This window comes from Canis lupus, chromosome 28 (genome assembly GCF_048164855.1).
Source record: "Canis lupus baileyi chromosome 28, mCanLup2.hap1, whole genome shotgun sequence".
Taxonomy (NCBI): Eukaryota; Metazoa; Chordata; class Mammalia; order Carnivora; family Canidae; genus Canis; species Canis lupus.
This window is the reverse complement of record NC_132865.1, coordinates 13,585,942-13,613,107: the sequence shown is the minus strand read 5'-3', so window position 1 is coordinate 13,613,107 and position 27,166 is coordinate 13,585,942. Positions and strand designations below refer to the sequence as shown.

General features: G+C 44.3%; 1 protein-coding gene across 2 annotated transcripts in view; it reads right to left on the bottom strand.

The window, feature by feature from the left end:
- The window catches only part of PAG1 (phosphoprotein membrane anchor with glycosphingolipid microdomains 1), a 137,342-nt gene that overhangs the window by 17,006 nt on the left and 93,170 nt on the right, over positions 1-27,166 (bottom strand). For both annotated transcript variants that reach the window (XM_072804113.1, XM_072804115.1), the window contains 3 exons: positions 7,050-7,256; positions 5,275-5,326; positions 1,804-1,900 (listed from right to left, as the gene is read on the bottom strand). In XM_072804113.1, the coding sequence (XP_072660214.1) occupies positions 1,804-1,900; positions 5,275-5,326; positions 7,050-7,174 (274 nt within the window). In that variant the 5' untranslated portion in view covers positions 7,175-7,256. The remainder of the gene's footprint in view (positions 1-1,803; positions 1,901-5,274; positions 5,327-7,049; positions 7,257-27,166) is intronic.

The following is a 27,166-nucleotide window of genomic DNA, read 5'->3' as shown; positions in this document are numbered from 1 at the left end:
CCTTCCACCTCACCTCTCTACTACCATTTCTACCTCAAATTAGAAAGTCAAATGTGAAGTTCTTAGATGTCCACGGAGATGCACCATGTGAAACCATTCAGTCATCCTTTTAGCAAATGTTCTTTGAGTGCCTACTATGTGCCAGAGACTGTTGAAGTGCCGGAGATACATCAACAAAGCAGAGCCCCGCCCTTCTGATACTTAACATCGTACTGAACAAGTTTTTAAATTACTGTCACCTCGGTTTTATATTCTTTATATACTACATAGTCTTCATATGTAAATATAAAAAGTGTACGTATGCATGTATTTATATATTCACACATGTATTTATCTTCTATACTCTTTATATAGTATACAGTCCTTACGTGTTATATATAGTCTTTATATATGTAGGTATGTGTGTGATTATAACTTATGATTTTTAATCTTTTCTTTTTTTAATTGACTGGATTGGGATTCTCTAAGACCCCTGGAGCCCAAGACAGTGTCTAACACAACGTAGGTGCCACTCTATGTGTACTTGATCATCACAGAGGGGGTGAACTTCCCCCACCCTCCCCGGTCCCAGACATGTATATGGTGGACAGAGAACAGGCACCAGAGCCTGAAGACTCTGGGGTTGAGGCTCTCCCCCCAGCTTCCTTACCAGTACATGGGGGTAACGAGACAACCTCTTATCTTACATCAGGTGGAAGCACTTTGTAAACAGGAAAGTGCGAAGCAAGCGTCATTGCTGTTTTTGTCACGGAGAGCGCCCAGCGCATGAAATAGGCAGTATGCAGAGTGCTTCCAAAGGTGCGTCCAGGACTCAGCTTGCCGGCCTCAAATTAAGGATCCTTTTTTTAATTTTTTTTTTAATTTTTATTTATTTGTGATAGTCACAGAGAGAGAGAGAGAATGAGGCAGAGACACAGGCAGAGGGAGAAGCAGGCTCCATGCACCGGGAGCCCGACGTGGGATTCGATCCCGGGTCTCCAGGATCGTGCCCTGGGCCAAAGGCAGGCGCCAAACCGCTGCGCCACCCGAGGATCCTCAGCACCCTATGATCGGAGGCAAATTATTAGACTCTCCCTGGTGGGCAAAATAATGGCCTCTGAAAGTGTCCAGGTCCTAATCGCCGGGATCTGTGTGTGTGTGTGTGTGTGATGTCACGTGGAGCTAAGGGTGCAAAAGAACTATTAGCTGACCTTGAAATGGAATTGCAGCCTGAGCCACCCAGGGGGGACCAATGTCATCATTAAGGGTTCCTTCAAGTGACAGAGGAGGCAGGGAGGGTGGAGAGAGGTGGAGATGGAGGGAGAAGCTAGGAATGAAAAAATGCAGGTGGCCTCTGGAAGCTGAAACGGGTAAGGAAACAGATTCACCTGAGAGCCTCTAGGAGGAAATGAAGCTCTGCTGGGACTCACTGCAGGGCTATGAGTTCATATATTTCTGTTGGTCTAAGGCACCAGGTTTGCAGCAATCTACTGAAGCAGCAATGTGCCGCTGTTTCTTCACCTGTAAGCTGTGGAGAGTTACAAGAGCCTCTTTCCGGGAGTAATAATATTACTACTAGTAACAGGAATCTTACAGAAGAGTTGTAGGATGAGTGAGTATACAAATCTTGGAGCCACGGCACAGAGAAACCCATGAATAAATATTAGGTTTTCATCCAAATGAGCTTATTTGTGCTAAAACTGGTAGGAATACTAGGAGTGAGCAAGAACACACTGCCTAGTTTTTGAGCTACATATTTGGAAACCGACTTCTTCCTCAGGCGATGAGGCCTGCGTGGAAAGCCGGTATCTTTGCGGAACTTACTGTCGCCATTGGTGAGTATCCCGTTCTGCTCGCTGCTGGCAGGTGCATCTGTGGCCAGGCTGGTCACCGAACGGCTGAACATCTCCTTGTCGGAAGGCTGCAGAGCAAACACCACGGGAACAATCAGAGTGAAGCAGAGGACAGTGGCCATGGCTTTTTTTTCTAAAAATTAAAACAGCAACAACAGAAACCCAACTCCACTTAAACTATTAAAAATTAAGCAAAATTGAATTGCTCAGTTGTACCAGTCACATTCTGAATGCTCAACAGCCACAGGTGGCTAGTGGTTACCGCATGGGATCAGGTTCAGTCTGGAGATGACTAATACCTGGGTATCATCCGTCATGGGGCAGAGCGCTCTTGGACGGAGTTGTCCTAGACTCTTCAGGACACTGGGAATCTTCTGAGGCCACTGCCAGAGCTTTCTACCTGGTGGTCTACAAGCGGGCTACAGCTCAAGGTGAAATGGGGACCAGAAGCCCCAGTGCTGGTCAGAACGGACCCCAGCAGACAGCAGGCTCAGTCTCGTACCACAAGTGCTGAAACGTGCTGTTCTTAAAGGCATATGATGCCAAGAAAAACATGCCACCTGAAGGGAAGAGACTTCAGTCTGGCCAAAGATAGACAACGTCCTTGGTTTCTGAGACTAAGTTTCATAACCAGCCACGCCTCTGCTTCAGGGCTCACGAGAACAATCATGTATGAAGCAGCAGGTTTGCAAACCTTTCTTATTCTCCCAAATTCAGGAAGGAAGCTGGGCTCCAATGTGGAGCTCCTATGTGGAATAACATGCCAGCCTGAGCTCTAGCTACGGGCACTCAGAAAGTAAGTTGGTAGTTCACGTGTTTCCTCAAATGCCCAACTGGTTCCACACAGCAGCCTGAATCACTGCTAACGTGACCTGTTCCCACATCTTCTCACAGAATACACAGCGTGCGTGACCCAGGGCCACACCTGAACCATGTGTCAGGATGCCACATGGCAAGTTCTTTTTTTATTTTTTATTTTTTTAATTTTTTTTGGCAAGTTCCGATATAAACAGCTCCAGAAGCTTGGCTAGCTGGCTTCATAAGTTCTCTGACTTCTTACTGGGAACCCAATAATAATAGTAGAGAGCATACAGCTCAGGCTGTGTTGCGAACCCTTACTGGAGTCAGCTGCTTCAGCGTAAGGCTGCCCCTGACCATAGAGCGCCAGGAGGTGGGTCATTGCATTAAGGTGCCAGGAACTTATGGTGCAGCTCAAGGCACAGAAACGTCACACCTGGACAGGAGTCAGGGGTGACGGGGGAAGGCCCCCAGGCAGGCTCACAACAGCATCACCGCCTATCCCTGCTGAAGTAGTGTAATCGGGGTTCTAGCCACCACGTCTACTCTTAGCTTCCAAGAGAAAGGGCCCATGGGGGACCACGAGTGAGCCTCCCTCTTTCCATAGCCCCGAGGAACACACTACAGGGCACCCCTGTGCCTTTGGATTGTTTTAAGCTACAGTTTAGTGGTGCCTCCTCTGGGGACTAGGAGGGAGCAGGGATGTAGCTGGGGCCAGGGGTGGGGAGGCGAGGCTGACCACAGGGGCTTCTTTGGCCTAAGTGGCCAATCTGCAAGTTGAACAGGATTTAGAAGCTGAGAGGGAGGCTCTTAGAGAGAGCGGGGGCACAGGCTGTGTGTGTGAGCTCACACACCACCGCCCATGTGAACGTATGCTCCTGCTTGCTCGCTCACTCACTCATGCACATCTGTGTAAGAGAGGCTTTGGGGGGCAGCCCCGGTGGCTCAGCGGTTTAGCGCCGCCTTCATCCCAGGGCCTGACCCTGGAGACCCGGGATCGAGTCCCACGTTGGTCTACCTGCATGGAGCCTGCTTCTCCCTCTGCCTGCGTCTCTGCCTCTCTCTCTCTCTCTCTCTCTCTCTCTCTGTGTGTGTGTGATGAACAAATAAAATCTTAAAAAAAAAAAAAAAAAGAGAGGCTGTGGGGTTATTAGGTAAGGACATGGTACAGGAAGAGTTCCATCTTCCTTCCGCCCACCTGCCTCTCTACCTCACCCAGGGCTGCTGTTGACCCTAGGTGGGCAAGCAGGCGCTGCAGGTCTACCGCAGGGGTTCTCAAACGTGAGCATCCATCAGAATCACATGGTGGGTGCCTGCTAATGGTTCCCCGGGCCCCATGGATTTCAGGTGCAGCTGCTGCTGCCAGCGGTGCAGGCCACACGCGAGAACCGCTGCTCGGGAAGGATAGGGAGGGAGGACACAGATGGAAGCCCTGTCTCTGGCCCTACCCTCACCTACCACCCGGCACCCAGGAGCATGGGCGGTGATGAAGAAGGCGGGGCCTGGGACCTTCACAACAGCAGAGCTGTCCTCCACCGCCACCCCCTTCTGGACGCCACCACAGCAGCAATCTGTGCAAACGGCGCTGTGTGCAGCGGAGGCGACCAGAGCACAGGGGGCCTGGGATGGGAGAGCCCTCGGGGGGAACTCTGAGGGGGGGCCTGGGACAGGAGAGCCCTCATGGGGAAGCTCTGACCCCACTGCTGGCTACATGTTTTACATCCTTTCCTCCAAAGCAGCTCTTGTGTGATCTTGAGAAAGTACCTCAGGGACTGGAAACACCTGTGTTTTAGCACTGCCATGGGGACAAAACTGATGACATCGGCCCTGCGAATATGTGGGTGGCCCTGTCCCCAGCTGCTAGAATTGCTCAGCAAGGGGGAGGGCATGATCCTGAGTGGAGAGGACAAGGAGGACCAGGCCGCTCAGGCTGCTCCTCACCAGAAAGGATCTGAGGGGCTTGTTGGGGTCTGGTGAGAAATGGTGGACTGTGGACACCCGGCTGGGCCATAGCTCAACAACATGAGGTAACACTGGAGTCTTTAGAAAATGGGGACACTTGCACAGAAACATGCTTTAGAAGAGAGATAATGGAGAGACACCCAGGAGAACGACACGTGACGATGAAGGCACTGAGGAGCGGCAAAGACCACCAGCACGCCACCAGAAGCTAGGAGAAGGGCCTGGGATAGATTCGGCCTCCACGCTCCCAGAAGAACCAGCCCCGCTGACATCCTGATCTCCAGCTCTAGCGCCCAGAACATCAGGACAATGCAGTTAAGAGCATTTAAGCGCTACAGTGTGGGGTCCTTTGTTATGCAGCCCTTGCAAACCGATACACACGATACAGGGGCTGGGGCTGGGCACAGGCCACCCTGCGTCCCTGCAGTAGTTGGGAGCTCCCTCAGGATCTCTCTGGCAGCAGCAGGATCACATCCATTTCAGAAACTCTCCCAACCAACCTAGCTAATTGCTTGGGCCTCCAGTCACACGGAGTAAGAATCCTACAGAGAGAGGGCACAGCCGGCTACCTCTGGCCGAGTTCTTTCCCCTGGGTTCCTTCAGCGCATCAGCGTGTGGGAACACGCTCGGATAAGTGGCTAGGGTTTTAAAGCACACACAGACATGTGCACACGGGTCTCACCACATTCATCAGGTTCTCATGATCCCCGCTATGCTGCCTCGGCTTCTTTTCTCTGAAATGGAAAAAAGGAAACATTGCTGTAATATCAAACATGCCGTCGCAAATCAAACATACACTCCCCTTTCTATCCTAATATTTATCGGCGCTTAAATCTCCCTTTTAAGATCCTGGTTTATTTTGCCAAGGAAGCAGAAGCCGGACAGTGACTCCCATTGCTCTTTTGCAGGTGTCAGGGTCTGAAGGGGTCAAGTCACAGCATGAGACCGGTTGCTTCTCTGGCTCTCCCCTTTCTCCCAGAGTAGAAAATACAAGTTTACAACAAAAAGACTGGGAGGCACGTTCCTGAGTAGAAACTGTTCATACCAGGAGGTGGGTCATTGCATTAAGGTGCCAGGAACTTATGGTGCAGCTCAAGGCACAGAAACGTCACACCTAGAATTCATACATGAATTCTAGAATACTAGAAAAGGATTTTGCCTTTTTTTTTTTTTTAAAGGAAATCCAGACAATTCTCAATTCTTCATCTGTCTTAACTCAGAATCTTTGCAACGTTGACTGCACCCTGCAACGGGACTGGGAAAATAATGAAAGAAAATACAAATTTTGGCACGTCGGGAAGGATACATGCTCTCAGGATGAGTCATATGTACTTCCAGTCTATGGAAAAGTCCATCGAATAAAAATAGAATTTATTTTTACTCTGGACAGTCTAAAGAAAGCCATCAGTACTAGAGAACACATTTCCCGTAAACGCACAAAGCAACAGTGACACCCAGTGGGAGTGAAAATAATTACAGGCAGGCCCTCGCAAGTCCAAGGGAGCAAACACTGCCTGCTGGCCACCTTCTGATCAGACTCAGAACCCTGCTGTAGAGTCCCAGGTCTAAACTGGGAAGGGAAAAAAAAAAATTTTAAATAAATAAAAAAAAAACTGGGAAGGGATTAGAAGGTCACTTGGTTCAGAGAGTCCATCTGTCCCCCTCCTGATGGAGACCTCAGGGTATTAGTCATCTCCAGACTTGTAAGTGACCCTCGTTGAGTCTCTCCTGAGGTCACTGAGAGGAGGGTTTAGAGGAGGGCTGACGGGTCTACACCGACCCCACAGCACCAATCCACTGGGAGGCTGCCCATGCCCCAACAGTGTTCGAACACTGGGAAATTACTCCCTGTGAGAAAGAGCTTTGCTCCTGAGCAAAGATCTCTTTTTTGGGGGGGGTGTATAGAGATTTTTTATATGAGGGAGGCAGGGTGGGGGAAGAAGTAGCATAGACAAAAGACAGGATGATTATTTCTGTTCATCTCTCGCATAGGAAAATCAACCTGTTCCTTAAACTGCACTTCTAGATTACAGATCTTGAGGAAAACGATCCTTTCAACTACGTAACAGCAATAATTCTCGGTAAGTCTCAAGGGGCAGCAAAAAGAGGGTCTTGAATGCGCGGCATACTTAGATCTGTAAATGTCCAGGGATGGGAAGACGATATACACTTTAACAAGGATGTGCTCTGGAGAATGCCAGGAATCTCGTTCTGGGAAGTTTCGTACGTAAGGGTTCTTCCAATCTCTCCTCGGCAATATCCGATTGAGATTTTCGTTCAAACGACTAAAAAAACGTCCTGGGATGCTTTACAGTAGAGACATTAATTTTAACACAGGGGTTTCTGTGACAACAGAAACGGGTCTACGTAGCAGGATTCCTTTTGTAACGTGCCTTCCCTGTGAGGACCCTTCTGGGTCCAGGGAAGGGGTTATTTTAGGGTTCCAGGGGATCTCACCTGTCACAACTGGAGCACAGGAAGATGAGGAAGCTGATGAGGAAGAATGTGGCCACGGTGGCCAAGCTGCCCCACAGGACGACCTGCACTTGCCCGCTGCTCAGCATGTCCTCCGAGGGTCCCATGGTGGGAGCGGGAGTGGCACAAGCAGAGGGAGCCCGTCAGTCCTTCAGAGGTGGGCACATGGGCACGGAGCGCTGCGTCCTCCTGCAGAGAGACCACTGGGTTTTTTTTTTTTTTTTCATTAAAATTTTTTTGGATTTTTAAAAATTTAAATTCAATTTGCCAACATATAGTCTAACACCTAGTGCTCATCCCATCAAGTTCCCTGCTTAGTGCCCGTCACCCAGTCACCCCCACCCACAACCCCTCCCCTTCTGCAAAACTTTGTTTCCCAGAGTCAGGAGTCTCTCATGGTTTGTCTCCCTCTCTAATTTTTCCCTATTCAGTTCCCCTCTTTTCCCCTATAATCCCTTTCACTATTTTTTATATTCCCTGTATGAGTGAAACCATATGATGATTGACCTTCTCCAATTGACTCATTTCACTCAGCATAATACCCTCCAGTTCCACCCACGTTGAAGCAAATGGTGGGTATTCATCCTTTCTGATGGCTGAGGAATATTCCAGTGTATATACAGACCACAGCTTCTTTATCCATTCATCTTTCGATGGACACCGAGGCTCCTTCCACAGTTTGGCTATTGTGGCCATTGCTGCTATGAACATGGGGGTGCAGGTGTCCCGGCGTTTCACTGCATCTGTATCTTTGGGGTAAATCCCCAACAGTGCAATTGCTGGGTCGTAGGGCAGGTCTATTTTTAACTCTTTGAGGAACCTCCACACAGTTTTCCAGAGTGGCTGCACCAGTTCACATTCCCACCAACAGTGCAAGAGGGTTCCCCTTTCTCCACATCCTCTCCAACATTGGTTATTTCCTTTCCTGTTAATTTCCCCCATTCTCACTGGTGTGAGGGGGGATCTCATTGTGGTTTTGATTTGTATTTCCCTGATGGCCAGTGATGCCGAGCACTTTTTTCAAACAACTTCTCACGTGAAGTGACACAATCTCGTAACAAGTGCATGTCAGGAGGCAGGCTTTGAGCAAAGTTGGGGCGCTGTGTGCAGGGTGGGCTGGGCTCCCCTGGACACCTGCCTCTGGGCAAGTTCCCTCAGTCATCTAGACCTTTTTTTTCCTCATCTCAAAAAGTACAGCAGGAGTGCACAAGTGCCCCCAGGACAGTGTTTGAGGCAGTGGATAGCTTATTATTTTGATATGTTTGGGGATAGATTCTTAAGGTCTTCAAATAAAATAAGATTGTATGTATTCCATCACAAATAAATGCTTATTTGGATTCCCCCCCACTCCCAGGGCACTATAAAGCATTTATTGTAGCTTTCACAAAAATGCAGTTCACATCTCCTCCCTACCCGCATCTCCCTAGATCCCAAACCTGCTTTTCTTTGAGAAAGCTGAAGGCCAGTACAATTAATGAAGGAGAATGTCTTTATCTTCACCTTCGTAACCGTTACCTGTTGTATGTGACTATTTTCAGGGCCAGCTTTCATTGAGCTTCTGTGAGTGCTCAGGAAGTACATTTATTTTCTTTCTTTCTTTCTTTCTTTCTTTCTTTCTTTCTTTCTTTCTTTCTTTCTTTCTTTCTTTCTTTCTCTTTCCTTTTCTTTTCTTCTTTTCTTTTCTTTCTTTCTTTCTTTCTTTCTTTCTTTCTTTCTTTCTTTCTTCTTTCTCTCCTCCTCCTCCTCCTCCTTCTTTTTTAAAGATTTTATTTATTCATGAGAGACAGAGAAAGAGGCAGAGACACAGGCAGAGGGAGAGGCAGGCTCCCTGTGGGGGAGCCCAATGTGGGACTCGATCCCAGGACCCCGGGATCACACCCTGAGCCAAAGGCAGATGCTCAACCACTGAGCCACCCAGGCACCCCCAGGAAGTACATTTTCAAATGAACAGATCAAAGTATGTGCTAAGAATACATACTTTGTCAGCAGTAAATAGGACCTATTTATAAACCACTACAAGTGAAGCATAAGAGCTGTACTTCGCACATCTTAGTACCTGGCACGTCCTGGGACTCTTGCTAAATGCTTTCTTCACTTAATTGCTGCTACCAGCCTGTGAAGAAGGCCCTGCTTGTCCCCATTTCTCAGACAAGAAAGTTGAGTGGCAGAGACATTAAGTTCCCACGAGATGTCGCAGATGTTAAGTGGCAGGTGAGGATGTGAGTCCAGCCATTTCTGACTCCCAAACCTGTAGTCTTAGCCCCTAGAGGAAGCACCTTCTCAACGGGGGCGACAGCTTGCTCTCTGTGCCAGCTACAAATCCTCCAAATGAAAATGGTCACATGAGTTTTGTGAGATATTTTGAGTTATAGATTTTGAAAAATAGAGCAGTATATTAAAAATAAATGATCATCTGGGAACATACAGGCTTCCAGTTACGGAACGGATAAACAGCAGGAATAAAAGGCCCGGCTCAGGGAACACAGTCAGTCATACTGTAAGAGTATTGCATGGTGACAGATGGGAGCCACCCAGTGCGTGAGCAGAGCATGACATACAGAGAAACTGGACACCTGAAACTAATGTAACATTGTGTCAACTATAGTCAAAAAGTTTTTTACTTTTTATTTATTTTTTTAAAGTTTTGTTTTAAATTAACAATTATCTCTTGCCAGAGAGGCCTTGCTTAAAGAACATCTGCTTTGTTCAATTTGAGAATATTCTAACATAATCTTAACAGTCTTAATCTCAAGTTTCGCGAATAAAGTAAGCGAATTACTGTCTTAATCAGAGCTCAAAAAAATTTTTTTTCTTGCAAAAGACCGTCCACAGTTATGCTTTCAATCTGCTCCACTGAAAGTGCTTCTAAGTACGTCTCGGGAGCACTGCGCTGTCTGCATCAAGCCAGCACCTGGAGGGCTTGGTGCCTAACAGGAGTGTCCCTTGAAAGGGCTTGGAGAATAACAGCCACCTCGGCAAAGGCAGTGCAAATGGACCAAATCTCCTCCAGGTGAAACACATCGCATGTATCTGAATATTTAAGACTGAAGAACAATACAAACCTGGAGAAAAAGAAACTTTTACCTAGAGTGTATCCAGAGAGTATCCTAGGTGAAGTCCATGTTTTCCTTAGGTCCCTGAATCAACACAAACACTTCCTAATGCTCTGTAAATATATAAGCGTACAGTTTCCTGGGTAATATTGAACACCTTTCTTCCCAAGCTGGTTATATATTATGCCTGCAAACAATACACGCATACGCATACCGTAATGGATGGTCAAATTGCTTCGGCATGTTTGCCCCCGGACAGCTATAACTGAATGAAAATAACCACCACTTCTCTTCTGGTTTGTTGAAGCAATGAATAATTCACTTTAAATTTAGACTACAAATTGGCCCCACCATCAGTTACTAAAATATATTCAAGCAAGCACATAAATCACGGCGACCTATGAATATATATGAAATAAATTTTTTTTAATATACAGGCCCAAAGCATAACACATTTTAGGAAACACAAACAAAAGAGATCTGTCGTGCAGGCATTTGAGCGTTCCCTCCTTTGTTCACTCATTCACTCAGACAACAGATTTAATCAATGTCTATTTATAAAGTGCCAGATTCCTAGAAAATAGTTTGCTGTGTGAATTATTCAAAAGCCAGATATCCATCCAGCAAACGGGTGTGCAATCTGTAGGACCTTTCTCTTTCTGCACACGTTTCTCGTCTTTTCTCTCTCTCTCTCTCAACGGGGAAGGCCAGTAGAATACAATGAAGTAGGTGGGGTGCCCAGCCTATCGGAACAGTGTAGGGAAAAAGAGGATGAAATCAGATTATTACGAGCTACTGAATGAAAGATGTACCTCAGGGAAAATGTGTCAAAGCTCCAGGCTCCCTCCCCCTTCAACTAAGATTTGTTGAAAAGCTACTAAAAGAACTACTTTTTCCTGGACAAGAATCTCACAAGGGAAAGAATGACTGTCATCGTGTTTCTGAGTCACACTGCGACCCCTAAGGACAAGGGCTCCTGTTGTTCGGGCAGCTTCCACCTGTCTGAAGCCTCTGGGTGGAACTCTTCGGGAGGACCAGGTCACAGCAGTGGTGGGCAGCACACAAGAGCAGCCACCCCTTTAGGGGCCTGGTGGAGGGCAAGGCTTTAATATGACCTTCGGACCCTCACGGCAGATCTGAGGGGGGTGGGGGGTGTTATTCCTATGCTACAGAAAGTCTGCACCAATTCTTCTTTTCTCTTGTTCTCTTCCCTTTTCTGTTTCCAAATGCTCTTGCCCGTTCCTTCTCTGGTCATCTCCTTCCATTTTGGGGTCTTATCTACAGTTAAGATAGATAACTGTGTGCTGTAGAAGGGCTGCCCCCCAAGGATGCAGATGCACATAGACTTCCATGTTCTCTTTTCTTGGTGGGGTTGAGAGTATGGGCCTTGTGTAGGCCCACAAGACTAGACCTCATGCACTGGTTTCATTGAGGTTAAACGCCGTGCTCGGGGCTCAATTTAGTTTGTTCTGAGCAGTGAGGGGATCGGATCGGTGCCTCCCTGTGGCTGGAAGGCTTCTCTCAGGACTAGCAACAACAGGTCAGAATAAGAGGACAAAAAAGCACAGTGTTTGGGAAATAAAAAGTCATCCTGAAAAGGAAGGGTTCCTGCCACAACAACAACATCTGCCAGACCAACACTGTGCCCCTCTACCAACCAAGTTCCACGTGGAGAAGATAATCTAAGGTTCCAAAGTCTGTGATACTGTTACTGGTCCTCAGGACCACCTTATTTTCCATGAATGCGTATATCGAGTATGGTTATTTTCTGAGTGTCCAGAATGAATCCAAAGCAGTAGGACAATCTGGACACCATGAAAAATTTGGAGTGATCTCTCATTATTTTTTCATGGAGATATTTAAGCCTTTTTCTTTCAATCCTATTCTTACCTGACTCAATAACATTGCGTTCAACTGTGGAATATTATTCCTTCAAAACTTAAAAAATATTTCATTTCCAGACCACATGAGTAAATTATTCTCTGAGTTAACTCAACAGAGGGAAAAGGAACACCATTCACTGTACCTCAAAGAACATTATGGCACCCCAATGCCCACTAAGATGAGTTGCAGAAGATCATCATATTCCTGAAAGATTAATAGTTGCGTATCAATTATTTTTGTTTTAAAATAGACCTCATTATTGGCTGCAGTGATGTACATTCACGGCTGAGACTGTCCCTTAATACAAGTGTGTGATATTGTAAAACAGGCACCCCCACTGCTTTTATATAATTCAGCCTACTGTGGGAACTTGTCATTTGGCCTGAGAAAGGTCAGTACTTGAGGTTATAGAATTTCCGCTGGGGATCCTCTGAAAGGATCTGAAAAGTTGGTCTGAATAATAATTTTGGACATAATTATTTTGCTCCATAATCTCTTATCCTTTTATATCCATTCATGTTTTTAACCAATATGTGATTCAATCCAAAAAAATTGATTTTTACTTTAAAAGCAGGTGTCAGGATGCCTGGCTGGCTTAGTGGTTGGGCGCCTGCCTTCAGCTCAGGTCACGATCCTGGGATCTGGGATAGAGTCCCGCATTGGGCTCCCTGCGGGTAGCCTGCTTCTCCCTCTGCCTGCATCTCTGCCTCTGTCTCTCATGAATAAATAAATAAATCTTTAAAAAAAAAAAAAAAAGCAGGTGTCACTATTAACCACAAGGTGGCGGTATGACCCTATTCTCGGCCCCAATCATCAGCCTCCTCAAAGACCCTCATTCTGGCTGTTTGTGCCTTGTGTTAGGTATTTTGTCTTCATTAGCCTAGACTCTGGGTCCCCAGAATCAATTCCAAGAGAAAGAAGAAAAAAAAAAACCGAGATGAAATTAATGAAAGGTGATGACCAAATGACAGCCTTTGGGGTTTTTTTAAATAACACTCTTAACAGGTAGGTGCTCTGATCACAGCAAATTGTGTAAGTAACAGTTTGGTAGATTTGGGGGATGGCCAGTGAGATTAGGATAGACAGAGGCAGACACCTGAATTCCTCTGAAGCAGGCTTAGGTTGGTAATGATAGTCATCACCATTTTATAGCTGTCCTAGTCAACTCATAATTAAGCATGACAGTCACCACCTCCACTCGTGACCCCTCACTGACAGGCAAAAATAAGGAGGGCAGGACCCAACCCCATGGGAATCCCTCCTTCCTGGTCACTACCAGGTGTGGGAACCATGACTTTACGAGCTACAGAACAAACAAATTTAACGATGGCCGATGGCCGAGGAGCCTGTTTCTCTGCTGGGCTCCCGTCCTAGGAGGCGCATGGGCAGATGTACAGGCTAAGGTTCGATGAACCCCTCAAAAGAATTCTCAAGTCCCCTGAAAGAGTTTTTGGCTCAAGTATCAAGTACTTAAATTCAAGGAGATTTCTCCTCAGATTAAAGAGACCCTGAAATAGGCAAGCCTGCTATGCTGGACTCTGGATGGGCGTGCACCAGGCCTGCGCCAACACAGGGAGCCACTTACACGAATGTTTGCCATCCATTTGCTAAGGCACAAAGGTTCTCTGGCAAATAAGGTCATCCCAAAGATGGCCCTACTGCCTTTTTTTTTTTTTTTTTCTTGGGGTTGGGGTTGGGGAAAATAACCCAAAGAGCAGAAGGTGGTGAAGGACTCCAAGGTAAGATTTTCTTGTTTCTAGTTTCTTGAACTATAAATTTTAAACCATTGCTATGTAGCAATGACTTGGCATTTCTTCCTGCAGCAGCTGATGAGAAGCACACCACCTATGAGCACAAGAGAAAGGAACCTGGAACTCTTTAACGTCACTAACTGACCCTGTTTATCAAGGGCTGCTGCTGAAGGCAGAAAGCCAGGCATTCATTCTAAGAGCCAGTTATAAATCCTTAAGGCCATCTGTCAGTGTAACCTGATTACTTTTTGTATGTACCAAATGTATTGATCCACACGGGAAATGGGAAAGCTGGTCTTTTCAGGGGAAGGGGTCTTGCTTGTCTTCAAAAGTACATTAAACTTACATTACAGAAATCATATAGTTTGTTGCTTATAAAAGCCCCATCGCCATTTTGGTTTTTTGTCTTTAGAAAAGCCAAGAGGTAAGAGACTTTGATGGGTAAGGAATAACTTAACTTCTAAGGTTGCTTTTGCTCCTATCCTGACTTGAAGACTAACTTGCAAGGTTAATTTATTTTTTTCAGGATTTTATTTATTTAGTTAGAGCAATGGAGAGGGGGAGAGGAGGGAGGGGCAGAGGGGGAAGGAGAGGGAAAATCTCAAGCAGACTCCATGCTGATCATGACCTGAGCTAAAAACAAGAGTCAGATGCTCAACGGACTGAGTCACCCAGGCGCCCCTCATTTTTTAATTTTTTAATGGTGAATCTCAAGAGAGAGAGAGGGAGGGAGGGAGGGAGGGTAAGGGAAAGAGAGAGATACTGACCGATTCATAGAGACCAGGTGAGGTTCACAGGTAAAAGCGTTTCATTTTGCATAAGCAAGTCTTCATGGAAAGTGTGCCATTTGGGCTCTGTGGTCTCTCTCTTGGGTCTTGCATGTTTGCTCATCTGATCTAACTTTAAAGTTCCTTGAGGGTGGAGGCCTGTCCACCTCATTTTCCACCCTAGTCTCAGCATCTACATAAATTGGAAAATAGGAGGCAATGAAGAAGTTTTTTTACTACACACTTATTTCTGTAGGAAAACCGAGGAGTAAATTCCCGAACGGACTCTTAAAATGCAAGTTTAATAATTTATAAGGTAAGGGAGAGAAGGAGAATAAAAGAGATGAGCACATCAAGCAAATAATTAAAAAATAAGCCAAGGGTGTCTTAAGGCAATACCTTAACTGGAATAAACACAGCCACCTGGCTTCTTTGTACTGTCACCGAAGCAGCCGTCTCTTGAGAACAGGCACAGGGGTGGAAATGTGGGTGTCTGCGTACATGGATCCTCACCAACTGTAGCAAGCCTCTCAGCCCGGCGGGGTGTCCCACTGGGTCCCCGAGCTTGGTGCTCCTCTGACCCCTTCCCAGCAAGGGCTTTTCATGCCCTCCTGTCTCTTCCCTCCCTCAAAAGGCGCTGGGGCTTACCTGTCTCAAGGGAAAGAGGAGCCTTCACTATTCTTGGCTCTCCTTCCCACGGTTTTCATCTGATGAAAGCCTAACTACTCTTTAGATCTCAGTTTAAATGTCACTTCCTTGGAGCAACGTTCCTGATGCTGCACTTCAATCCCCTCCCCCTACACACACACACACAGACACACACACACACACACACACACACACACACACAGACTTTAGTTTGGGCCTGTTTTGTAAAAGCTTGTAAAGCTTTTCCCTTCATGGCACTATTCAAAATTGAAATGATGAAGCTCTCTGCTGTCTCGTCTGCTGGTCTAAGTTCCAGAAGGGAGAGCTGTGAACAGACCTATCTGGTTCACAGCTGCAACTCTAGTGTGCGGCACACACTAGGCACTTAATAAATAACCTGAATGAATGAACAGTTGAGTGAACTAATAGATCAGAGGAGAAAAAGCATCCAAGAGGAGGTAAGTATTGACCAGGCCTTCAGAGACAGTAAGGATTAGAAGAAACTGCTCTCTCAGTCTTCTCCAATGGTGTTGAAATTGCACGGGGATGTGAGGAGTTTTGTTCTGTTTTTTTTTTTTTTTTTAAATATTTATTTATTTATTTATGATAGAGATAGAGAGAGAGAGGGGGGCAGAGATACAGGAGGAGGGAGAAGCAGGCTCCATGCCAGGAGCCCGACATGGGACTTGCTCCCAGGACTCCAGGATCGTGCCCTGGGCCAAAGGCAGGTGCTAAACCGCTGAGCCACCCAGGGATCCCACATTGTAGGACATGAGGAGTTCTAAGTCTGCTTGTCAGACTACCTGACAGATAGATTTCCCCTGCACTGCCTTCGTCCCGTCTATGATCACCTAGACTCTACCCATGTAGAGACCTACCACATATCAGTTTTGACTCAAAGGCTTGATATCAAAGACACTGAAAAAGCCTAAGTGAGTACATGCTATGTGCCAGCCACTTTTCTGCACATTACAATTTTTTCATCCTTCTTGGTGCTCTGGCGTAGATGCCACTGTATCTATTTATGGTTGAGGACACCGAAGTTCGTAGGTAAGTGCCATGTCTAGGGTACACAGCCATAGGTTTCCTGACTCAGTGTCCCTGGCTCTTTCTACTACAGCGTTGTGCCCCACAATGTGTTCTCAGGGAGTGGGCGGTGGCCCGCCCCATGCTGTTCACAATGCCCAGGTGTCCGCCTGTCTGGGACATAGGAGCCCCATTCTTCTTCTTGGCCATTTTAACTTCCCTCTATCATGACTAGAGGGAAGAATGCTCACTCTCTTCTGGTTTGCTCACTGCTCATTCCCAGCTGTGCATTCATCACGTGTCCTCCTTCCAAGGAATCTAGAAGACTATCTGGCCCTTGCCCCAATGGCTTTGCTGGAATCCTGTGAGGATTTGGTGTTTGCACAAAGGTCAGTTTACCAAGACCAAGACTTCACAGTCCCCCGCAGTTAAGCATTATTTGCATTGTTTTTATTTGACTTCTTAGGCACAGGTTTCAGCCAGGTTCCTTTTCCTAAAAGATGTAACCAAAAACAACCTAAGTTTCTTTGCTGAAAGGTTCCGAAATTTCCTGCTCGATCTAAATGCCTCTCAAATCCTCCATTCATGGCTGGTGATTTTTAAATGATGAGATGTATCTTAAGAGCTGGTTGGACTGTGGGTGGACCCCTAATTACAAATGCTGCAGGGTCCATCACGTACCAATTAGCTTGTACCAAGCCCTCACCCTAACCATGCTCTCCCATGGAGACTGCACATCAAAGGGTGCTTCCTCTGGGAAAGGGGAACCCTCAAGATGGAAGAAGAGGTGCAATTTAAGAGTAGATGGCAATGTAAGTCACGTGCCAGAGGAATCCCATTTTACAGCAGTGGTTTCATCATGAGCTAGAGCAGAGTTAGATTAAGCAGTCAGCTGTCTCTACTGCATGCCAGTCTGATGCATTTCTGCATCCTCCGGGAAGGGCGGCTGACTCTGGAGTTAATGTGTTCCCTGGGTGCGGCGAGAACGTGGCTCAACGTGCCACCTAGTGCCTGGTGCACCACGGCCATCTTCCTTCTCATCTTGACTATATTTTTAGAACACTATGAATTCTTTCTATTACAGAATCAGCAGAGAAAATGGTTTTTATTGACTCCTAAAAAACACAATCAGAATCTTAAAAAAAAAAAAAAAAAAGAAAGAAAAAAGAAAAAACCAAAACAACACACCCCTGCAAGTTACTTGCTTCTGTTACTGGGAACTACTCAGGAGGGCTGGGACTAGTTACGTTAGAATATGTCGTAACTTGTATTTGAAAGCACAGGTTTTCAGGGCTCATCCTCAAGGCTTTCTGCCAGGAGCGGAGTACTCAAGGGCTCTCGAAAACTCCCAAGCTCCTTGCAGAGAAGTGGCAGGACAACGGTTCTAGTAGAACAGAGCTTCTCAAAGGGTGGGACTGACCAGTAACCTCGCTCGGTGTCTTCTGGGGGCTTGTTAAAAATATAGACTTCTGGGCTTCCCTGAGGCTTATGAATCAGAAAGTTTGGGGTGGGGCCCATAAATCTCTTTTTAAAGATTTTATTTATTTATTAGAGAGAGAGAGAGAGAGAGAAAACGCAAGTGGGTGAGGGAGAAAGAGAAGCTGACTCTGCAGGGTTTGATCTCAAGACCCTGAGATCATGATCTGAGCCAAAATCAAGAGTCGGAAGCTCAACCAACCGAGCCACCCAGGTGTTCCCCATAATCTTTTAATAAGCCCCCTAGGTGACTGTGATGCAGGCTGAAATTTGAGAAGACTATTCTAGAACAGACTTTTACATACCTATAGATCACCTAGGGATCTTGTTAAGGTACAGATTCTGAATTCTGTGTTTCTAACTGGTTCCCAGGTGAGGTCTAGGCTGCTGGCCTGAAGACTACATTTGGAGTAGTACTCGGGTACATGATCATCTTCATTCCAACTAGGCTTGCAGGGTCATCCAGCCAGATCCTTAGTGAAGGTTGGTCTTCATCTCATTCAAAGTCATGTGAAGATGAAGTCAGAGCTCCTGTGTCTTAGGACTTTCTTGGTTACCATACGAGTACTCCAGTAAAAGGCAGTTCCTGACTAATCCAGAGTCCCATAAAATGCCAGTGAGTAGACATGTCATTGTCTGTTCTTTTCCACAATATGTCCAACCAAACCAAAACCTCCCATGCCTCTATTTCTCCTGAAAAAATGAGGTTATTTATAAGGTTTCTTTCCAGCTCTACCATTTTATGAAAGTAGCCAGAAATTCCTCAGGTCTAAAATAAAACTTCAGGGCTTTCCACCCAAAGGGAAATATCGACCCAGCAAGAACATGAAATTCTCAGTGTGATCAATAGTTTCAACTCCCCAGAAAGCATAGTCTTAGTCATTCCCAGGTAAACCTGACAAGGCTGCAGCAGTTATAGGAACATCAGGAGGAAAAATCACAAGCAGCCTTTTCAGTCAGTGTCCAGTGCCAGGAATCAATCCCGACAGCCCCTGCAAAACATCAACTGCTCTTCTGGCAAGCCCACCACTGGACATTGGCAGCAGAGCTAAATTTTGAGTCTGTTTTTTTCATCAGCACCTAGCTGGCATATTTACACATTTATAATTCATGTTTATAACAGCTTTTAAATAAAACACAAAGACAAAACTAAAAATATGTAGATGGGCATACACAGGTGATGGAGAGAGAAAAATGTTGCTACTGGAAACTTCTGAGGTCTTTTAAAGGTACATGCCCAAATTTAGGAAGATTTTACAGAGAAAACAAGTCTGAAAGGGATCTAATTTCCAACCTCAGTACTTGATAAGCTTGAAGAGGTTCCAAATGCAATAGAACATTCTGGAGAAGTCCTCTGTCTCTATTGTTAACTACGGTCAGCTCTTTGGGTTGGTTTCATCAGTTTCTTAACTATTATCTCTGATATTTCTCACTCTTTAACACAAAGGCACAAAGTGTATTTTATTCTGTGACACTCCGTAATTCATTAAAAAAAAAATTGTGAAATACCTGCTACGTACCAAGCACTGTTTCATCTTGAATATGAGATTACACGGGTCTGAGGCAATTATATTGCAAAATTCAATATGCAAGTGGAAAAAAATGTTTCGAATTAAGTTCCTAATACAGAGCTATAGTTTGATCAAAGATTTTTTTTTTTAAGCCCATTGTTGAATTCCAAGCACGTGAAATCAGAGGGAAACAAAAAGCCACAGGCCCCTTCACTCCTACCATATTGCATTAGTCACAATAATTGTAGCCTGATTCCGTCCGGCTTGATGGCAGAGGCGCCGTGGCACTGTCGCAGCTGCAGTGCCCTTGGACTGATGCTGTTTCAAGCTGAGAACTGTCCTCAATGTGTCTGGTGGACTGCAGAGCCGGCCTCTGCGTGTTGGCAGGGTGGGAAGGACCACTTCCCCCGCATGTGCTCAATCACAGTCAGGGTCAGCCAGCCTCAGGGAACAGGTGAGGTTCCGAGGGCCAGGGAAGGTACCTGCAGAGCTCTGGTGCCTCCCCTACCGAGGGGGAGAAAACTGCTTTCGCTTTAGGGTTAAAAGAAGCTTAAAACACCAAATAGTCACGCAAGCGTTGGCACGTGTACTTAAAAATCTTACCAAGGCAGGGCAGCCCGGGTGGCTCAGCGGTTTAGAGCTGCCTTCAGCCCAGGGCGTGATCCTGGAGGCCCTGGGATCGAGTCCCACATCGGGCTCCCTACGTGGAGCCTGCTTCTGCCTCTGCCCGTGTCTCTGCCTCTCTCTCCTTCTGTGTCTCTCACGAATAAATAAATAAAATCTTAAAAAAAAAATCTTACCAAGGCATAAATGGAACAGACCAGGTCACCTGGTAAGGAACAGAGAGGCAAAGGAGAAGGGTGAGAGGGGTGAGGCCAGAAGGCAGGCACTGCGTGTCTGAGGTACACGCAGGGAAGAGACGTGGGGGCCTTTCCTGTTTTGTTTTTTTCCCCTCTGCTTGCCCACTTTCCCTATGGCTGGCCTTAATCCATGGTTACCTTGTGAATTTTAGAACGACATATGTATGTACCTGTCTCCATACTTCAGCACATTTATTTTCCTCTCTTCCTCTGCCCAATTTAGGGAAGGCAAAACCACAGTGATGGGGGTAGGGAAGTGGGTGTAATGGAGGGGTGATATCTTGGGAGACTCCACTCTTACACAACGTGGCCTGACATGACCAGACAGGGAACTCCACACCCAGAACCAGTCATGGCCTTCGGGAGAGGTCCACGTCCACCGCAGAGCTGCTCCTAGGCTAGGCAAAGGACCCTGGACTAGATATAAAAGGCAAATGGAGCGAAATACAGGGTTCTGAGGAAAGACCTGGCAGGACAGAACAGTAGCAGACTTCTGAGCAAGAGAATGTTTTCTCAGTTTTAAGGGAAGGGTATTAAGACTGTGGCCCTGCTGTATAACCAGTCCTGAGGTATTCAAGAGCCTCAGTTCAATGGCCTCCAGGCCCCTCCATCCTCGGCCTCATCAGCTGTGTAGGCTTTCCTACTCAGGCCGTGGGAGAGCACCAGCATGTCCTCCAGAACTCCCTCAAGCCCTGCTTCACAACCCTCCGAGGCACTTGTTGGGGTGCTGATGCCTAAACCTGACCCTCAGATACTCTGATATAATAGAGCTGGAGTGGTGGCCCAAAAATATGTATTTTTAACATGCACCTTAACTGATTCTTAAGTGAGTAGTTCACTGGAAATCTTCAGCTCCGAATTTGTTACGAACCCAGTGGGAATCCCAGTGAGGTGGGCATTACTCATCACGCTTTCAAAAGTTCAAAGTCCTCAGAACTGACGTGGTATTTGGCCAGGGGAATCACTGTGGGAAGAATCAGGGAAGGATGAGAGGACTAGTTTTTGTAAACATGGTTTCTATAGGCTGTATTGTTTTCATCGGTTCATCCTATCAAAAGAAAAATCTAACCCCGTATTGAGTCCCAGTGTGTAAGAGGTAGTGGATTCTGGGGGAATCCATGGGGGGGATCTCCACAGGGCATCTCCCCTCCTTACAATGTCACACAGCTAATGTGATTATGAGACCTAATGAACTGAAGCTAATGTAATTTTGAAAATCTTCATAGCTAATGAAAACCACGTCTTCTCCCTCCAGATTTCCCATTTTGTCTGTTTGTAAATCATGAATAAAATGGAAGTTACGGGTTGAGGCTGTGTTTATGGAAAATCTTAGTATAACTTGAAGAGTTTTATATTTTGAGTGTTACAGTGGCTTCCAAGTTGAAGGATCACATTTGGAACTCACATTATATGCCACAGTATTAAGAAATGTGTGGGAGAGACCTAGAATATGGGTTCATGACACTGACAATTTAGACACAGCCTTTTCCCCCGCTGACTTCAAAGCACTCCGTATGTCAAATAGTTAGTGTTGTCACTCTGCCCCAATTTCCATTTTCCCTGGAAAGCAGAGAACAAGAAAAGTCTTCAGATTGCACAGTAAGAGCTATTATCAGGGTACGGCTTTGACATTCCCCTACCCTTCACTTCTCTATGCCACGTTTTCACCCATTTAGGGGGAAGGAACATTTCAAAGGGATTAAATTGAGAGGTAGGGGAGTGATGTACAGTGGCAAGCTTCACAGGCTGGGACAGGCACATCTTAGGGATGTGTTGTGGTGAGCTCAGGAAAAAGGAGCCAGCCACATCTTCTGAGTGTCCAAATTACTCAATTTTAACTGTATTAAGAAACACAGATATTTATGGAGTATATGGTAAAACTATTTACAACTTAAAAATGGAACATTGGAACTTAAATTTTGCACACGGAGTCAAGAATGTGAATTCACTCTTCTCTGCCACTGAGACTTTGAGTAGCTCTGTTTGTGTTAAGAGCACAGACCATACCATGGGAGTGGTGCCTCCTTAGTGGTGCGGGGTATGCACCTCATGGCTGTACTGGCAGCTCCGGAAATGCATACTGTGGGAAGTGTAACTGTGGGAAATATAACTGTGGGATTTGATCTTGAGAGGGGCATTGCGTAATTATTTCTCATGCCTCTACTATAAGACGACATCAAAAAAATATATACTTACATAAGGAACAAGAAGGTATGTTTTCAGACAAAAAAGAAAACTCATTAAAAAAATCAAAATAGTGACGGACATCTAGTTATTGCTATTGGGAAAAAATCAATATTTATCATTTCAATCCAGTGGATTAAATAATCTAAACCAAGTGGCTTCATTCCAGTTCTTTCTGTAAACAATTATTTATAAGACTTCTCGGTACTAATTGTAAAACAATACATTGCTAGACCTGAAATTTAAGAAAAGGATTCAATCTTTTTCACATTACATTTCTTCAAAGTCCTTGAAACCTTCATTTTATTTCATTGGAGTATTGTATCAGGAACAAGCAAATTTTAGGGACAACTGGTCTAGTAGCAGTCACCTGTGTACTGTTTCTCCTTCCTGAGAACTTGATTAAGAATAATCTCAGACATTCTGTAACGTTTACTAATCTAACCTAAGTCTTTGACTCTGGCATCAAAGGATCCAGGATCCAACTAAGACAACAAGCTATATGATGTCAGTATAGTCCCCAAACTATTAATACTCTCTCCAAGACTGTGTCATAATACTCAAATTCCAGTCTTTCATATTTCCTAATAGAGTTGTGACCTGATGCTTTGCCCCCTAGCCTATTACTTGGATAGGCTTTCAAATGGACTAAAGGACCAAATCCTACCCCGGCTAACTGGAATATTAATACCCTCCATATTGTAGCTGATGTGGTCCTATTGTCGTGAGCTAGGGCTACACTTAGGTAGCAGCTGAACCCAGGGACTAATGTCTCAATTAGGTGGCTAGTATAAAATAATAGTGTAAGAAACTGTCATGATTTATCTGCATTTTTCAGTAAAACTATTAATGACATTGTTCTATTGTGTAGTATATAAAGCTTTGTGTGTGTGATAAACTCAGAGATTTTAGTGTCTGGAAAAAGGTTTTTTATCCTGATAGATCAGTTTGCCTTTTTTTTAAATAACAACTCAACCTGTATGTATGAAAATCATATTTCCTTTTCTCTTCCCCCTCTCATATAGCTGGCTGGAAGCTCAAAGATGTAATTATCCTCAATTACGGCAATTATCTTAGTCTAGCTCTTTCTTTTCTCTCTCTATACCAACCCCAACTGCAAGTTTTTATTTCATACATTTTGAAGAGCCTTATATAAATGTCTTTATTATAGCAATGCCAATATTTCTTAGAAGCAAATCTTAATTTCTAGATGTTGCATACATGAAGTTTTCAATTTAACTGTCATGTACTGTTTATAAATTTTAAAAGTTTTCAATGTGAAGACTAGGTTTTAGAGGAAGAGACATTTATTAAAAAGCAAAAGATAAAAGAAGGAAAAAGGAAGGAAGGAAGGAAGGAAGGAAGGAAGGAAGGAAGGAAGGAAGGAAGGAAGGGGGACTTTCCCTACTAAGTTAATCTTTTGGATCAGAAGTTCTAATCTTTAAGGAAATAATTTAAGAAGTATCCAGATGATATACGAGATACAAAGACTAAGATAATTAAAATCAAACCAACTTTATCCTAAAGGCTACACAGAATTATTAAATTCCTCTGAATAAGACTAAGGTTTTCAGTCTTGGCTATGCAGAATCACTTGGGAAACTTTTTTTTACAATATATGAAATGCCCAAGCCTAACCCCAGAAATTGGCTTAATTGAGTAGGGATAGGGTCCAGACACTGACATTTGTAAATATGTCCACAGAGCATCTGAATATATAGTTAGGGACGAGAATCACTTAGCTAGACCATTCATGTTCCTAAATTTTTAACTGCTGAATGCTACTTTATCTTATTTCTTATGGTATTGAAACATGGCATCATCAGGATGTGACCATGTAAAACAGATACAGCTCATCGTTCCTCTTCCCACATAAGTTCACACTGTTAACCACATAAATCATGTTTTTTGCAAACATAAATCCTCAGTGCTTGAGCCAATAGAGAGCATATATAAAGTCTATTCCAGAAGGTGGTATCTGAGCTCACAACATAAAGACTCAGATCCAGAAGACAGGGGCACTGAGCCACGTTCTCTGTCTGCTGTATCGTCCACAAATTTTTCTTTGCGTTCCTCAAAAAAAGTAATTGAAAAGTTGTATGGCTAAACATAATTGGTTAGATAAATTAAAACAGAATTATTTTAAAGTATATTCAAATATAAATTTCAACACAAAATACAAAAAAATCTGGTCGGTTACTGGTTCTCACATAGCACTCGTTTTCAGATGCACGTCAAAATTGAGCTAAAACACATTCATTATCCTCCGCTTGCAAAATGATCCATAATTCCTACAAGGTAGAGAGTGTACTGGGAATGAACACATTTTACGACAATACTTTTGGTTATATTTTAGCTTTTTTTCTTGATCTTCATTGCTTAAGTGGACACAATATATTTTGTTCACCTCAGTTTGACAGTTATTGCAACACTATCATGGCTTTTTTTTTTTGTATAGCTCCTGAACGTCACTCTGGATCTTTTATACTAGGTATTCATCTACTGGAATGATTATCCTTCACGTCATAACAGAACTGCTTTCTCTTCATTTTTTCTATCCTGTTCAAGCACCATGTTCTCAGAGAAGACTTCTAAAGCCCTCCTGCCCATCCCCACTTCAGCCTTTATCCCATTATCCTCTCTTCCTTTCCCATTATCTGTATCTGAAAGCATCTTATATATATATTGGTCTTTGTGTTTCTGGTTGCAGGCTTCCTTTTCGAATATAAGCTCCATGAGCACCAGCATTCTCTGTCCTCGTATCTCTAACTTCAGCACCTATGAGGGCTGTGGGTGCTCAGTAAACACTGACAGAGTGAATGACTGCCTATGCATGCAGTCTGAGCAACAATGTTCTGAATATAGTTCTGTATTCTGTAAGGTGGAAACTACTGACAATAGATAATAAATGAGTGTGTACAGTTGCAATTTTCACCTATAGTTCCTCACATATTATGCACGTGCTGGGATTTTAATTAGACCCACAGAGGCAGCCACTTTTGCAGAAAGGCGATTTGCACCCTGTGCCTTGTTGGCTCTAAGCTTCTGCCAGAGAGCCTCTCTGTTTGCACATCTTGCAATCTTGGCTGTTTCTTTGAATTCCCAGCAGAAAGCAGCTAGATGCTAATGTCTGAAACTGCACTTCCAATCTTCTGTTGAGGTTTCTTTAGACCACTTTATTGTGTGCCTGGGGGGGGGGGGAGGGTTAACACCATGCTTATTTGGCACAGGATCCTCAGTGTACCAAGGAAAAATTTTGGGTCTCTTATTATTGGCAATTCCCACACATGTCTGGCTTGGGCAGGAATTACACTGGAAAAAGCATCCACTTCGTGTTGGTGGATTTATTACAGCCTGGGATCTTTTGTCAGTAATCTTACCCTTCCATTATTACCACATGATACTAATAGATCTGGCCAAGAAGTCAGCTGTAATATCTTCAGGACAAATCCTACTGACATATGGAATCGACAGTTGGACACTACCTCTATTTTGAGGCGCTTCTGTTGGGTCTAGATTAGCACTTTAAGCCATATTGATAACACACTCTGCCAGCCTTCCAAATATGTGCTATGTTTGCATGTCAGCTCCATTCAGAATCTTCAGTATTTCAATTTTCCATTCAGTACAGAATAGATTATTTGATATCACTATCAAAATCAGCTATGTTTGTATCTTGTGAAATATGCTTTAGTGCCCTGGCCCAGAAAAGGCACCTGATAAATATTAGTTCCTCCTTCTGCTTTTCTTGCTATTTTAACAAAAATGCATTTTATTTAAAAGTACATTTAAAAAATCTGCATCTTTTAAAAACTCAATGTACATATAAAATATTTAAACATACAGTTTATATCTGATCCTCTTTTTTAGCTAAATAGAGCTACATTAAGTTCAAACGGTAAACTGTAATCATTATCAATATCAGAATCAGCTGCTTCAATGGCAGGAAGTTCGATCACACTATAAAGTTCTAAGAGATGGTGGATCTTGCATTAACCAAACCTAATATATATATAAATATGTATTTGTAAAAGACTGGTATTATGAAATGATATGAATGTTTTACAAAAAATACTACTTTAAATGATGACCAATTCAAATTTATTTAAAATAAAATTCAATTTCAAACAGACTTTTATAGAAACTTACAGGATCCTATGTAATGCATACAGTCGGCCATAAACAGTTACAAAGCCAACTCAGAACTAACCATTATTTCTCAGCAATGATCATACAAAGGCTGTTCAAACTACAGGGTTGGTGCAGATGGGAAACTCTGTAGTAAGTGAGTCAGGATGATTACACCTGCACCCAGTGGTTAATCTTAATGTCATGAGAAGAGGTACCATCAGGCACCGGGTTTGGTGGTGCAAGACAAGGCACTAACTATGAAGTCTTCTTGTCAAAAATATGAATCTGACCTGATTATGCCTAGATGTAACCACAAGGCTTTTATTCATTTTTTATTTTACTTCTATCACTGCAATGATCAAATAACAATCAAGGATTTTGTCTACCCAGGTCAGTTAGCTCACACTCACGAGACTGTGAGGTTTGTAACTAAGTTTATGTATGTATCTGTCTGCGTAAAAAAGGAAGAAGACATTTTATATGTGCTCCTTGTATAACAATCCCTAATGATCGTCATCAATGTGTCAACTAAATTGCCAAATTCTCACATGTATGTAAATGAAAATGACACCGCACATTGAGAAGACACTCCCAGAGCCCCGTTCCTCTCCCTGGTCATGTAATACTGGGAGTCTTCTGCTCTGAGGTTCAGTCGTAGGCCCTATTCATTATTTTCATATTTTGCTCCTGGCATCTTATGCACCCAAAGGCATATGATGTCACTCTGACTTAGCCCTGTTTATGAAAGGCTGCAAGAACAAAACAAGAATTGCGACATTATTAATAACACAGGGAATGGACATGGGTT